Source organism: Xiphophorus hellerii, chromosome 15, assembly GCF_003331165.1.
Source record: "Xiphophorus hellerii strain 12219 chromosome 15, Xiphophorus_hellerii-4.1, whole genome shotgun sequence".
Taxonomy (NCBI): Eukaryota; Metazoa; Chordata; class Actinopteri; order Cyprinodontiformes; family Poeciliidae; genus Xiphophorus; species Xiphophorus hellerii.
Window position 1 is genome coordinate 11,999,921 of NC_045686.1, and position 15,479 is coordinate 12,015,399.

General features: G+C 37.7%; 1 protein-coding gene across 5 annotated transcripts in view; it reads left to right on the forward strand.

Moving 5' to 3' along the window:
* The first annotated feature begins 956 nt into the window (after window positions 1–956).
* The window catches only part of sash1a (SAM and SH3 domain containing 1a), a 179,519-nt gene continuing 164,996 nt past the window's right edge, over window positions 957–15,479 (forward strand). For 2 of the 5 annotated variants that reach the window (XM_032586062.1, XM_032586063.1), the window contains exon 1: window positions 968–2,367. In XM_032586062.1, the coding sequence (XP_032441953.1) occupies window positions 1,867–2,367 (501 nt within the window). In that variant the 5' untranslated portion in view covers window positions 968–1,866. Of the gene's footprint in view, window positions 2,368–15,479 lie in introns of all 5 variants that reach the window. The other 3 variants (XM_032586065.1, XM_032586067.1, XM_032586069.1) reach the window with 2 other exon arrangements.

Below are 15,479 nucleotides of genomic sequence, written 5' to 3' on the forward strand. Positions count from 1 at the left end.
GTTTTCCCCTCCAAAGAAACAGCGATGCTGCTCCCTTCACCTTTTTAACTGTGTTAGTTCTCTAGTCCTGCCACATATAATAATGACTTGAGGCAAATCACTTTCAGCTTAGAGCGAAGACGGTGATTGTATCAAACTGACCCCTAACAAGCTGTCAGCTCACATTTGATGGAGCATGCGTCAGCACCGACCAGTATGACATACCTTTGGACAGACAGATCTTATTTAAGGAATGGTATCCCCTTAGGTCTCAACCTGTATGTTTCTCCCTTGTTTAACTGTTTAACTTTTTCTAATGCTAAAAAGAGGGGGTCTAAGCTGCAGCAGTTTAATGGGATTTGGATTCTATAACAGAGTTGCATAATTAGAACAAAAAATGTTCTGAAGTTCCTTTTGCTAAAGGATGAGAGAGACTGTATTTGTCTCTCATGACGTATTCAAAAGAGGGTGGTTAGATGGAATTGATAACACCGAGGTGAATCAACAAATCTGAAGATTATTGTGGAATAACAAATGTTTGTATCACAGTTTCTCTGTGAAGGGCTCAGTCTTACTGAGATATTTTCTATAGTAGAATTTGTAAACATATCAGCATCTAGACTGGTGCAAACGGGGTGGTTCAATACATACATACATACATATCCACCACACTTTCCAGTTTAATTGTAAAAGCTGAAAACCATTTATCCTTCACGATTATGCACTGCTGTGGTTCATCCATCGAATAAAATCACAATAAAATACCTGATATTTGTGGTTTATAACGTAAAAAAAATTCGAAGGATTCGGGTAATTTTTCATTGAACTGTTTTAGAGGCTGCAGTGCTGCCATTCCAACACTGAGGGAGCTCATGCGTGTGGACAAACCAAAGCATGGAAACGCTGAATGAGTGAGGGGGTGCGTGTGTATGGGTGTGTGCGCACAATCAAGCAAGAGAAGAGAAAGAGAGAGGTGCAGTCAGTGGACGAAATCATATCTTTGGGGAGTAATAATGTCAAACAGAGAAGCAGAGGAAATGATCTGTGATTGCCTTTTCGCCAGACTCTTCTGTTTCGAACTAACTTCAGTGTTCCAGTGAGTGGGGAAGCTGGTGACCGGGAGGGAAGCCACGAGGCTGCGCGACAAGTTCAGAGGGGGAGCGAGAGAGAGAAAAAGGGATTTGGCTCACTATTTTTAAATGTATGATTTGGAAAAGGGGGCGTGGACGTTATTGGAGCGCCAGCAGCTGAGACAGAGAGCGTGTTGGTTCTTGGCTGCAGCTCCAGAGTAGTGATGTGCCGGTTGGAGGAGGAACTGGACTGAGGGTAGACTCAGGGCTTTAGACGCAGATCCTCTGCAAGCTTTTTTTTTTTTTTATGTTTGTTTGTGAGAAATTGAAGACCCCTCGGCCCCCCCTTCGGCTTCTCAGTGGATTTATTTCTATTTTCTTTGCCGGTGGTCGACACAGAGAAAGGACTCGAAGAAAACAGTAGGAGCTTTTGAAGCCGTGCTTTGCCGTGCGTAACGGATGAAATCTGATTTCGTAGCTGTTTGAATGACAGCACTTGGAGACATCTGATTGTTTAAGGTAAAGCCTTGTTGCGCACAACAAACCACGCTGGCACGGGCAAAACAATCTTTGAAACTCAAAAGCGAGTGGATTTTGAAAGCTGCCTCGTATGAATGTATTCCTAAATATTGCTGGTTTTGATGATTTTAATATGGTAGCCCAATCTTTTGGCATGGATTATCTACGAAGTGCTTAATACAATTCTTTACGCCACTGAGTCTTAGAGTTAAAGTCACGGTCAGTGCCTGACTGAGAATGCGTTTGAAACGCAGAACAGGAAAGTAAGGGCCACCTGAGTTTTCTCAATACAGCCAAAATGACAAGCAGCGGACCTGTCATTGTCTTCGAGTGGCTTAAGACACTCCAGCTTTCGCAGTACGTAGAGTCCTTCGTGGATAATGGCTACGACGATCTAGAAGTTTGCAAACAAATAGGAGAGCCCGACCTGGACGCCATCGGGGTCTACATCCCTCACCACAGACAGAGGATCCACGACGCGGTGAGAAGGCTGAAGGAGGAAGCCAAAGACACGGCCAGCGGTCTGTACTTCACCCTTGAGCCGATGCCACCCGCGACAGAGATTTACACGGGTCACACGGTGGAGCATGAGTCCAAGCTGCGGGGATCCAGGTCTTGGACAGAGCCCAACAGTGACCGAATCGGGCGTAATGGTGGCTACATGGGCGCACAGAGAAACCTGACGCTGGGCAACAGGAGGGAGCTGGTGATGTACCCCAAGCTGAAGCTGAAGATCATGATCAGGGATAGACTCATCAGAGATGGCATCAATCTCGCAAGACCGCCCTACTCTAATAAGGTAAATGATCCCTAACTGGCCAAAGTACACACAAAAAGCATCATGCACTCTCTTCCTTCCATTTTATATTTAGGTTACCATTCAAACAACGAACACACAATAATAACAAAATAACATAAGATAGAGTATAGGATGGTAAAGATGTACCAATTCATCAACCAGCAATCAGAATTGCTATGTTTTTCCTCCATTTTCTCTTATCAGCAGGTCAAACAATGAAATATTGTAACAAAACCAGAACAGAGTTTTTGTCAGTGTAGACGTCACATGTACTTTGATGCATTTGTTTGAGGTTGATTAAAGATAGATAGGAGTTTAAGACATAAGGAGTTTTCTTCCTTTCTGCTCTCACCAGGAGGAGATGTTAGTGTCACGTTAATGCCTCAATACAGTCAGATGGGCTTCCTAGGATTGCTTTTTAATAGATGGCATTGCTAACAGAACTCTGATCAAATTAGAAGTCTCGTAATTGATTTTAAATCTGTCTCTTGCATTGGATTTTGTTTCTAGATATGAATGGGACCCGTTATCTTTAGCTCCTTGAGGTGACATTCCTTGTCATTTTCTGATGGATTAAAACCAATAACCTATATCAAGGAACTTGTAGTAATTTTTCTTCATTTTCTTTTTTATATCGGATGTGATACTGTTTTTCAGAAAAGGAAACTGTCGATATCACAATACCGGATTTTGGTATTGGCCTGTTTATTTTTATACCCATTTAGAGATTTACCAAAGATAATTACTTGAATCAAAACAGCAAGAAAGGTTCAACAACCTAATTTCTATCAATCTGCACAATATATTAAGTTGTAGGCTTTGTTACTGTATTAGTGTTTGAGCACAAGGAAACTTCTGCAACCACAGTAGACTCATTCTGGGTATTTTTTGTAGAATATTGTAATTTAAGAACCAAGTATTCACACTTCATATTCCAATTTTATCTCTGGTCAGCCAGAGGGATGATAACGATGATACAATGAAAGTTTTCTGCAACTAACTACATACCAAAACTGCATAATGTCAGAGCTGCTGTTTTATCATGTAACTGTATTTTATTCATGCTAACTAAATGCAGTAACTTTATGGGGGGGAAAGGAGTATTTATATTTTGGGTTCATATTCTAAGAAACTGTATCTTCATCCTGGAAGGAAGAAAAATAAATTCCACAGAAATGCGTTGATCAGAGACGGACGGCTTTCTGTCGTCTTCCCTGTCAGACCTTTATGCAGACTGAAGTGTTGGTTCATTTCAAACTTGAGGTACTCATAGCAATCAAACATCTTTCCAAGTGAGTTTGAGCTCTTTAAAAATCATTGACCTTGTCCTTGGGTTTTTGGACATTAGGCTCCAAGAGCTCTCTGTCCACTGTCCCACAGCATTTGTCACAACCATCCCATGACTAACTTCTCCAGCCTGCAGCAAGTTGACTATAACTGGTTCACCAATAGATTTTAAATAATGTCTGACAGTATGGCACATGTACTCGCACGCATATTAAAGTGTAGACTTTTCTGTAATAAGCGATGAGAAAGCCACAACAAGCAGCCAGTAATGTTATATATATATGTATAAAAAAAATAGAAAGAAAAATGCTGCCAATAAAGATACACTGATCAGGTTTTCCCAGGTCCACACCAGATTCAGCTTTTCAGTCGGGTCTGAATAAAATCTAGAGGAATTACAAGAACAGAACCTCTTTCAGATTTTATTTTTATAAACTATCCAACCCACCATCCTCATGTGTGAACATGGTGGCCGCAACATCATGCTGTGGGCATGCTCTTTTTCATCATCAACAGTTGGCCAGAGTGGATGAGAAGATGAATGGAGCTAAATATAGAACAGGAGGTTGCTATAGACTTAAGAAAGTGGTGGAAGTCTGCCTTCCAGCATCTCTAAAAGTGAAACATTTTTTCAGTCCTTTCTCTTTTTTTTGGGTGAGAGTTAAATTATTTTTATGGGCAAAAAGGTTTTAACATGTGGATACAGATGATTGCATTAAGAAAATTGATCTCCCCCCTGCTCAGCATGAGCATCATCCATTGCATAGATTAAAGCTTGCTTTTAGTCAGGTAAAGCAAGTCTTGTATGAAAAGCACATTTCAGAGAAGCACTCGCCATCAAACCAGGAGCTGAAACACAGGTGAAGCTCTGATACTTTGAAATATTTTCAGGACCACTGCACTTTTGCACGAGTCTGAGTGGTTGCTGTCAGGGTGAATGATGAGAGTGGAGTAGCTGCAGATCAATAATTAGAAAAGAGTGAAGATTCTGGGAGGCTTTTGCTCTGACAGTGATTCTCTGTTGGGCAGAAAAATTTACACTCTGATTATTAGTCTACTCTGACCTCACATGTCGCCCTGTTTTATTCTCATGTCTCTACATTCAGTTAGAAATGGAGCAGGCAGACCAGACAAAAAGTAAACCCCAGCACTTTGATGTAATGAATGAGCAACAGGCTTGTCGAATGCATGGGCAGGGGATGAAGTGCACCCAGCTGGGTTGGCTGTGGCAGTTCTGCGAGTAACCAGACTCAGAGGGCCTCTTGTATTCACAGACTGATAGTGACCTCTCCTCACAAGTGCCTGAATCATATGCCTTACCAGCTGAGGACGCCCTCGCCGAGTTACTGTTGTGTACATACAGGGAGGCTTTTTATTTGAACCTCCTCAGGCCCCTGACTAAGCAGATGTTGTATCCTGTGCTTTTTTTTTTTTTTTTTGCTCTGGTTCTCTAAAAAGATGCCCAGTATTTGTGCTGAAGCAGATAAAAACATTCACTCAGCTCTGGATGTGGAGTAAAAACTGGAGCAGGAGTAGATTTGTTTGTTGTACACAGAGTAGATAAACCCAGCATTTAGTCTGACATGCTGCTGCTGAACTATGGAGATTGAAATATATTTTTTTTGTCGTCTCCGAGAAGCTTAACACCACTTTCAATTAATTTCGAGCCATCTTGTTTTGTTGTTTTTAGAAAGTGACCGACACAAATGGGCAGAATAATTATGTGTGTACATTGTCAGGATGTTTTTCTAGCTTGTATAGTACAAAACATTCGGTGGGTGTAACATTTGCATGTTTCTATATGAAAAACATTGTTAGACTGGTTACTTTAGCATAAAAGATTTCCTACAGTACAGTTTTAGTAATCTAATATGGCAAAATATTAATCACCATGTTGAAGTTGCCCATTCTTAATTCTTTTAATTCTATTCATTCACTATATTTAAAATTTTTAATATTTACCGTGTCTATTTTTAATCTGCTTGATTTTTTTGTTATTACAATCTTCTTGTATGTTGTTTTTAACTTTCTTGTACAAGCACTTTGAATTGTCTTTGGCTGAAAGGCGCTATATAAATAAAGTTGCCTGGCCTTGCCATATCAAATTAAAGCAAATAGTGTATGCCAATCTTTTTCTGCAATTAACAAATTAATATTAGAAATACTAAATAGATAAAATACAAATGCATACAGACCCAAAACAGATAAAACATGAAGTTGCCTTACAAACAGGCAACAAGCTTTTCCGTCATTTCCTTATACATATCCTAAAATAGGGAACCAGTGCATAGATGAAAGGATATGATCTATTTTCTGGTGTTGGTCAAGTCTCTGGCAGCAGCAGTTTGGATTTTGCAGCTGCCTGGTTTATTTATTGCGTTTTTACAGAGATCTGTATAGAGACTACTGCAATAATTTAACCTACTAAAATCAAAATGTGAACAGGTTTTCCTGTGTCCTGTTTCAATAGGAAACCCTCAATTCTGGCAGTGATTTTGAAGTGGTAGTAGGCAGATTTAATGACCGACTAAGTTGTTGTTGAAATTCAGGTCTGAGTCCTTCTGCATTAAGCTTGAGGGAATTCTGACTCATCCACTCAGATATTTTGAACATGCTGACCCATGCACTGTAGACAGAGAAATATAAACTTGTCTTTCAAAAGCACATATATTGTAAGAGATGTTGCGGTAATTCCCAATCTGACCTCTGCAATCACGTCAATGGAATCATGTCAATAGAGGCCTGAGGAGCCCCATCTGTGACCTTTACTACCAAATGACAAAAAGTAGTCCTGGTATTCCAAATTAGATCTAAAACTATAGCAGTTTGCTGTTTTTTGAGTGGGAGTAAGAAGTCTCTTACAATATTAAGAACTGAGGTTCTGCTGTGGTTCTGAAACAGATCTTTACTCAGTGGTAGTGGCACTCCAATGAAGCTTTCAGATCCCCTCAAAAACCTAAATACCATTTTAAACTCATTTAGTTTTTTGTTTGTCTTGAAAAATTATGGCTAGTTTTGTCAAATATGTTTGCAATAGATTCTGCATGTTTTTTTAGTATGTGCAATGAAAACCATTTTGTGGGGTGTACATATAATTTCAATAAAACACAGATCCAGAGAAACAGAGTTGATTAAATCTTTCGAATAGCTGTAGTCATTCAAAATAGGAACATTCCAAGGACCTTCTTGGTGCCCCTCACTATACATTTCTGTGGCTAAATGGTATGCTGCTGTTGGGCCGTGAGATTTGAAAAATATATTTGTGTCTAGTAATTAAGATTATGCTGATTAAGTTAATTTCAGAACATAAACAAATGCCTTGAAGAGTTATGTGTGGTTTTCAGATGTTTAGATTTGCAGTAGGTTGTGTACAATTTTCTGTGTACAGATAGTCTATGTGCTTTTGCATATTTCTTTATGTAAGATGACTCTTCATATTATCTTCCAGGTCCAGCTTACATGAATTTTTAGTACTATAATATGGCTATATCTTAATGAAATCAATTCATTATCACTTTATTGTAAGGTCAGTTTTACACAACAGATTAGGTATTTTGTGAGCAGATTACTACAAAATTATTAAATGCATTTAAAAAAAGTATTCAAAAACACAAAACAGATGAAACATGAAAATATCTTCAGTCATAAAAAGTGTATATGAAACAGTGGCAACATAGTGAAAATTTTAATAATTATGTAAAAAAATATATATACATATTTTTATAAAAGTTACCTACAGCAACTTTTTAAAAAATTGACATGGTTGTAAAGAGCCTAAATTTTCTACTTATGCAGAGTCCACTGGTTCAGTTTCTCAGAAAAATGTGCCTGACCAGAAAAGCTGGTAACAAATGTTTCAAGTGGTTATGTTTGGTTTGCAAAAAAGTACATTTGTATCTTTTTTTTTTCAGAAATTTTCTAGTTTGAGGTCTAAAAATTTCATCCTGGACGTGACTTTTTGCACAATCTGATTCTGTAACAGCAGTTTTTAGATTCTCTTCCGGCTCATTCTGCATTTAGATTCTCTGGAGCTCATTCTGCATTTGCTCATCAAATGCAGAATGTAAGTTTCCCCATATATGTGCATTCTCATCATGTATCTGGGTTGTGTTATTGCTTCTGATAATCAGAGTTTGCTTAACAATGACTTTTGAGTTTTTGAATATTTCATAAGCTTCTTTCCTCTGGGTATTTTTTGCCACTTTGGCTAACCATGAGTCCCACAGAGGTTTGGGATTTGTGAGGGATTAAGCATGAGACCGAGGCTGAAACAAAGCATTGGTTTCAGAGGGTTAAACTATCTTTCCTCTTGAAAGCTGTGTTTAGTTAGAACCATAGCTTTGGCATTGAAGCCTTGGAGAGGAATGAGCGGGTCAAGGTCTTTGAGTCTCTTTTAGTTAGTGTGTCTGTGTGTGTGTCACCCTGCAGTTTTGAACTGGCTGCAGTCCAGTACTTTTTTTCTTTGTTTTTCCTACCCCAGGGTGAAGGAGAGTGTGGGAGATAGAGCAATGACCAGCTGATAGTTTGACTAACGGGCCTGTGATTGGTTGATATTTTCCCTCTTTGTGCCCTTGGGAGGTTTGTCACCCCCAGCAGAGACTGTGAATGGTGACTCAAGGCTGATTGGACACAAAAAGTCACTTTCTTATTTTTCCCAATGACCAGAGATTTTTTTTTCATCCTTTTTGCTTACTGATCATCTGTGCAGAACTTTCCATCAGGTAAACCCTTAGATAAACCAAGAGTCAGAATTCCACTCCTGTGTCTGCTGAATGTATTCTGGTGAGACAACTCATTATCAAGCAATTCACTGAAAGGCTCTGCTGGGTGTAATAAATAGCTGTGATCCTTATCAAAGCCACTGAGACCCCTTGTCTGAGAGGGAGTATTATTTCTTCTGTTGTAAACAAACACTTGTGCAGAGGGTTGCACATTTTATGATCGCTCATCGGGGAACAATATACGCCGGAAAGACGGGGCTGCCTGCTAGTTTGTTGCTATAATGCACTGCGTTCAATAAATTCTTGCTGTTTGTCTTGGTTTGAAAAGTCAAGCTGACTTTTTAAAGTTTATCACTTGGGCTCCTCTTTGTCTTTGTTTCTTCTGACAGTTAGAGGACAGTGAATCAAAAGACGTTAACTGCTATTTTAGATGAAAAATGGCACACTTCATTTTGACAAATAGTATTCCAAGAACATTTGTAGACTTTTGAATGTAAGAAGAACAATCTTAATGCTCAGCTCAAATTTCTATTTTAAAGGTTACTGAAGAATCTTATTTTTGATTAAACACTTTTTTCCCCCTGAAACTTCAACACTCACTTTCAAATTAAATTTTGTGGCGGAATACAAGTATGTTAACTGAAACAAAACATTTATATTCTTTTACCTTTTAAGGCTTGATTGTCTTTGTTTTTCTTTTGCTGTCTTACTGCTGCTCAATTGTTTAAAAAATACGGGAATATTTTGGCTATTTGCACTATTTTAATAAAGTAATTCATTTATTTTTGAGGGTATTTGTATTAAAGTTACGTACAAAACACTTGTTTGTTAACTCAGTGCTTCAGATTTTATTATGGATCCAAAAGGTCTAAATGTACATGATGATAAAATAAGTTGTGAAACTTCAATTTATTTTATTGTGGAAATCAGACGTGTTATCGATTATAGTAAAATTTGGAGCAATAAATATGTCAAAGCCAAACATTTTAGCTTTCTGATTACCTCCCAGATAAAATAAGTTGCCACAGGTTAACTATTAAAATTAAGTGCTAAGAGTCAGCTTTTTAAATTACTGTTTTGAATCAACAAAATTTGGCTTCCTGTTATAAAACTGTATAAGCCATATCTAGGCAATATGTTTAGCCAGGCCATCAGTGTCTTCTGTTCTTGGCCTTTGTGTAAATTTCCAGTTGACCATGTTTTTTCCAAAGTTTTGGGTCAGGTACTGTGGTTTACATTTTAAGGTTACAGTGAAATACATTCAGAATTACATATAAAATGTATCAAGTTCTTTTGGTCTGGGAAAAATGTGGTTGTGAACCATCAAGAACTAGTGGTACATTAAACCACAGACTATACACTACATGTAACTTTACTTGGGCATGACACCAAGCCACATTTCCTTCCATGCTGTCATCACAAGTAACAAACTCATTTTGGGGAAAAGATTCTCCAGCATGAATAATAACCATTTTCCTTTTAGAAGAGCTGACAATAGTCATTATTCACATTTAGTTGTTGCCATCTGACCTTCTGCTCCTCATTATTGATTTTTCTGCCTCACAGATTTCTTAGAATGGAATTCATTTCATATTATCAGAGAAATTGATCTTTTAATTTGGCTCTTTGAATCAACTGAAGCCCAAACTATGTGAGGATGTGTTCCCATCCTGGCTTCATCTTGGATCTGGATGCAGCAAACAGTCAGTCATAAGGTTTCATTGTTCGCCCAGTGTGTCTGGAGGAAATGTAGGCTAAACAGGAGCAGATTCTCCATTGTTTGTTTGGAATCTGATGGGGCTGCATGTCCTTTCACTACTGGTCTGTTTTGCATTTCCAATTTCCGTCTATTGAAATGGGCTATGGAGGCAAGTGTCCAGCATTGTGTTGATGGGTGGGTGATTAAAACCTGGGTATCATGCTGAGGGAGAGCATTGGAAATAGATGGGTACATTGTTTATTTAGGATGGAAGGGAGTTGGTGGATGTTTAGATGGTCAGGAAATACGTTTGAGTTGTTGGGAAGGGTTTGTTCCTCAAGGCCATTTTATGACCTCACAGAGCAGCTGACCAAATGTAGTCGTTGACAATCAAGAGAAGACTTGCAGCTCCTGAAAAAATGTAAAAACATGCAATGAAGTCACAGAGGTGCTGCGCCGGTCAGGGCTGGATTAGCAGAAACAAAAGATAGACTTTATCTAGTCATGTTCGTAGCTTCCTTTAGCACACAGAAGTTCACCACCTAACATGACAAGGATTCACTTTGCTTCCTGTTCCAGGCCTCTTATCTTAAGTAATATCCCAACACTCTCTCCAAGCAGGAAATTAGAGTTTAGCTTGAGGTTCACCCCAGTTGGCTGACTGTGGCTGTTGAAGTGCTTTAAGCTTCTTCTGGATTACTGCCAAGATTTGGAAAGACGAATAATTCAAGGAAATTCTGTTTATTTCCTCTGACACTTTTCAAAACATAGATGCAACATAAGTGACGTTCAGATGATAGCAAAAGCACAATTTGAAATAGCAGTGTTGAAATAGTGTTTCATTCATTTAACATTGATGCATAGCTCTTAGATGAACTGTTTAGTGAGATTTTATTTAAATTTAAGTGTGAATGTTAGTTCCCCAGATCGAGAGCTTTTTGCATCCTTCAATGTTAATTGAAACTGCAGTAAAAGCTTTCTAGAGCTTTTCATTTGTGCCTGTGTTTTCGGGAAATGTCTTCATTATCAATGTCCATTCCCATAGTGCTGACATTTAGCCACAAGGGCAGAGAAAGCCTCTCACATCAGCCTCTGAGTTTTCCATTTGTTCTGCTGAGAGCCCTGTTTGCTCAGTTCTTATTAAAGGGTCCTTAAAGGCATAATCAGCCAAGGACTCATGAAGGGGAAGTCATAAAAAAGTCAAGGACCAGTCACATTGTCCTGAGAGGACATAGAGAGTCCATTAGCATAGTAGGATGCTGTTTACATTGCAATTTGAAACTGAGTTGTATTTAGCAAATGGTGTGAATGGGTGTATTTGCACCATGTTAAAATGATCTCGTGTTTACTCTCATACAAACAAGTTCACACAGGGGCTTTGAAGCATCTTTTCAAGCATCTTTCATCAGAATAACTTAAAATACCCTTGCTTAGGGATTTAAAAGGCAGATGGCACATTTGACACAAAATTTTGAAAATGAATAGATTGTTCAACCTAATATTTTGCTGTGGATTTTGGAAATTATGATGCCAAGATCCTAGATCTTATCTCATGAATGTCTGGAGTCTCAATAGCAAATTTGTCTTCAAGGACTGTTTGTTTTGAGTCATTGATTAGCTACATTAGAAGCAGATGCAATATCTCCCCACCTGTGGGGAAGGGCAGTTGTAAAGCAGTGTTCATTATTATTTTAACCCAAATAAAATAATCACAGGGTTGACATTTTGAACTGTCTTAACCATTTATTTATATGGTTAAGCCAGTGTAAATAAAACAGGTTCCAGGTTATTGTAGACTGTAATCAGTTAATGTTCACTCTTTGACTTCCAAAAGACTGCCAGCACTAGCAAATTTAGCATGTTCCATTACAGACTGAAAAGGATAAAATCGACACAAATTCGCTGTAATACATTTAGCCTTCCTGTTATCTGTTGAACATCTTGCCCTCTCTCATTTTCTAGATTAAATAAAGTGCAGACACATCTCAACGTGTATTGGAAATTTAGTTTGAAGTAGCATCTTACTTATGTTTGTTACCTCTGACTCAGGTTTTAAGCACTTCTTTTGGTCCTGAAAACAACCAACATTGGCCCCTTTTTATAAAACACCTTGAGGAGGGGATAAGACACCTTTTCGCCCCTTCCATGTGTTTTGTGAAGAAATCATTGTCAAACAATAGGGTGATTGCGAAAGGACTTCAGTTTGTTCTGATGCAGCAGCACTCATTTTCTGCAACTCATATGGAGATTTAATAGATCATGTAGACCACTTAATTGGCACCACAAACAGCTGTAAAAGGTGCTCAGATCAAAATTGAAGATTTTGGCTTACATGCTTCCGACACCTGGTTACTTGGCGAATGCTTACTTCAGCATGGATGGTAAAGCTTTTCAGAGTTGATGAGAAAATGAATAAAGCTCAATACAGAGGAACTTTGATTGAAACTCATGTTTCTATAGACTTTGAAATGGTTCAGAGCTTTTCCTTTCAAAGGAAACAATTACCCTAAACTTACAGCCAGAGCTAAAATGGAAAGGCTAAGACATTTTGATTTGGTTTACACAAACTATGCTGCACTGCTTAAAAAGTAGAAAGTACATGCATCCTAAACAATACCAAATGTCTTACAGTACATATGACATGGTTTGCTGTTGAACAAAATGCACATAGATTCCTCAGCCTTGGACCAAGATAATGCACATTTGCATATGTGCCAAAATATCTGGAAAGAAAAGAAATACTCTGACCAAGCTCTAAAATTGGTTTAGTTTAGGACATAATGACTTAAACATTTTATTTATTTATTTATTTATATATATATATATGTATGTATATATATATATATATATATATATATATATATATATATATATACTGTATATATATAGGCTTTGGTTCTCCGGTGGAGTGATCTCGGTTTCATGCAAACCAAGGAGTTTTGACTGGCAGCTCTGTTCGGCTGCACTGACTATTCTCTGTTATCATTAAGAGCACTTGCCAGCTATATTTATGCTATGTGTAAGCTTTTGTGTCTTCTAAAATATATTGCTACTGTGGGACAGTATATGTATGTATTACTTAAATATGCGCAGTCATGGTAACGGCTTTTAAATAAAGCAGACCAGCAAGTCATCAAGGCAGTTTAATTTTCCACAGTGCTGAGGAACAGTTCCTGATGACACGTTCATGACAGATGCATTATCAGAGCTATTCTGGTCCATAGTTTAGAGCTTCTAGACAGCCTGTCTACATTACAGACATACTGTAGTATCACACAAGAAAGCCGACCACATTATCAATACCAGCTTGTCTTTATTTCTGGTACATCTTCATACTTTCACCCTGTAATCTTGTCTGTTTAGTAAACTTTGCTTTGGCTTAAAGTGCCTTTGAACTGGTGTCATGCCATGATTTCTTCTTCAGCTGGTCCCCACGGAAACCTTATACAGTTAATTTAAAATGGAAATAGTTTTTTTTTTTTTCTTTAAGTTGCTTTAAAAAAATCCTCTTAGTCCCTTTGAAGTCAAGCTCCTAGGCGCACAGCTATAGCTATATATTTCATAGTTTGCTTAGAAGGCGTATTTCTTGTCAGGGACTGCAAACAGACTAGATTCTGACTTGTGGCAGTAAACATGTTTATTTTTTGTGCATTTGTTTCCCTGCATACATATCAGTGGTTCCAAATACAGGATGCATAAACAAGAGTTTACATTTGTGCTTGAAAATACATAGAATTATAAGTATATACTGGGAAAAATAAACTAACCTTTGGTACATGTCCATTGTAATCGCTTCCTTGTGCTGACAAGAAATGAAAATATCGAGTGTGCAAGCATGAGCATCTGTCTGTGTCGGGAACCAAATTGGAAATAGACATGCAAAGTAACATGTTCACTTATGTCTGTTTGTCAACAGCTCTGCTTTTGTGATGCTTCACCCACACCAATTTGTTTTGCGAGACAGATTTTTCAAGAAATAGAGGAGGATTGCAGAATAGCAAAAAAACTGCTGTGCAAAAAAATGTCACTTTTCTCTGGGGTTGGTTCTGCTGCATCGTCTGAGGTGGTCATGTGTGACCTACATAGTCCAAGAGGTCTAATTATGTCTGACTCCTGTTCAGCTTTGTGCCAGGAGGTCACTCACTGAAGTGTCTTGTTACCATAAAGACAGTCAAACTACACTTAGATTCACAAATAAGCAGTTTTGTAAGTTAAAACATTCAGGAATTACTGTTAGGATAACTACAAAATTCTAGTACTCTTCAGACTTTAAATATGTGAATATTTGGTTAAGTAGCTTTCTATTTTAGCATTACATTCACAAAAGTTTACTTTGTTGAAGTTGAAGTTAAAAATAACCATTCAGAAGATAAAGGGGGTCAAGAACTATTCATTGTTGTAGTCCTCTTTGGTGGTTTTATTTTGTGTTTTTTGTCATATTTGGATGTTTTCCTGTTAGTTTTCATTTCTCCTGGTTTTTTTTTTCTGTAGCCTTCTGTGAAGATGGAATAAGTAGCTCCCGAGTCATACTTGGGTTAAATAAAACATACTTGGTTAAGCAATCGGCATTAATATTTAAGTAACTTATGAGACAACTGGATGTTTTATTGATATTCCAGAAATTTTTGAAATGATCTATTAAAAACTATGTGCAGTTATTATCTTGCCTATAAAATTTGAATTTGGAGGTTGATAGTTAGTCCAATAACAGCCTCAGCCAATTATTTATAAAAGAAAATCACAAGAATTCTTAATCTAATATGCCCAATCAAAACAAATCAACCAAAAGACAAAAATTTACAATTTTGAATAAAAAAGGGGGAAAATTTGTCCTACAATAAAAGGCAGTACAAACTCTATCGTTATTGTCAAACAGTTTTTTAACTAAGGTTCTCCACAAATAGTGTGTGGCTGATTGGTTGAACCAGAGAATAAATGACTGGTGGTCCGCAGGTGTGTCATGTTATGCATCACTCCTCTCAGGTAACTAATTGGCATCTGTCAGTTTTATGACTCAATCAATCATGCATAGAGGCTTGCACTTTACCATTACCATGAATTTACCATCAATCATAAGTAGACATTTGACAGCACAACATTCGAAGTAACCATAACATTCCATGCTGTTTTATATGTCTGAGTAGATAAACGTTGGACCTTTAGAAAGCTGGAAATTATACCCAAGGATTAAAATACATCCACTGTCAATCCACAGGTTGACTGCCATTTATCTCAAGTTTTGTGACTCATCTAGAAGCTTGAAAAGACATGATATAATCATCTGGGCTTTCATAATTTTCTAAAGAACATTTATTATAGTATATAAGACCACCTGTCATTGAGGAAATAAAAGAAATGAAAAGCTTTATCTCTAAAATTTAATTGCGTTCTTGTCAGATAAGATA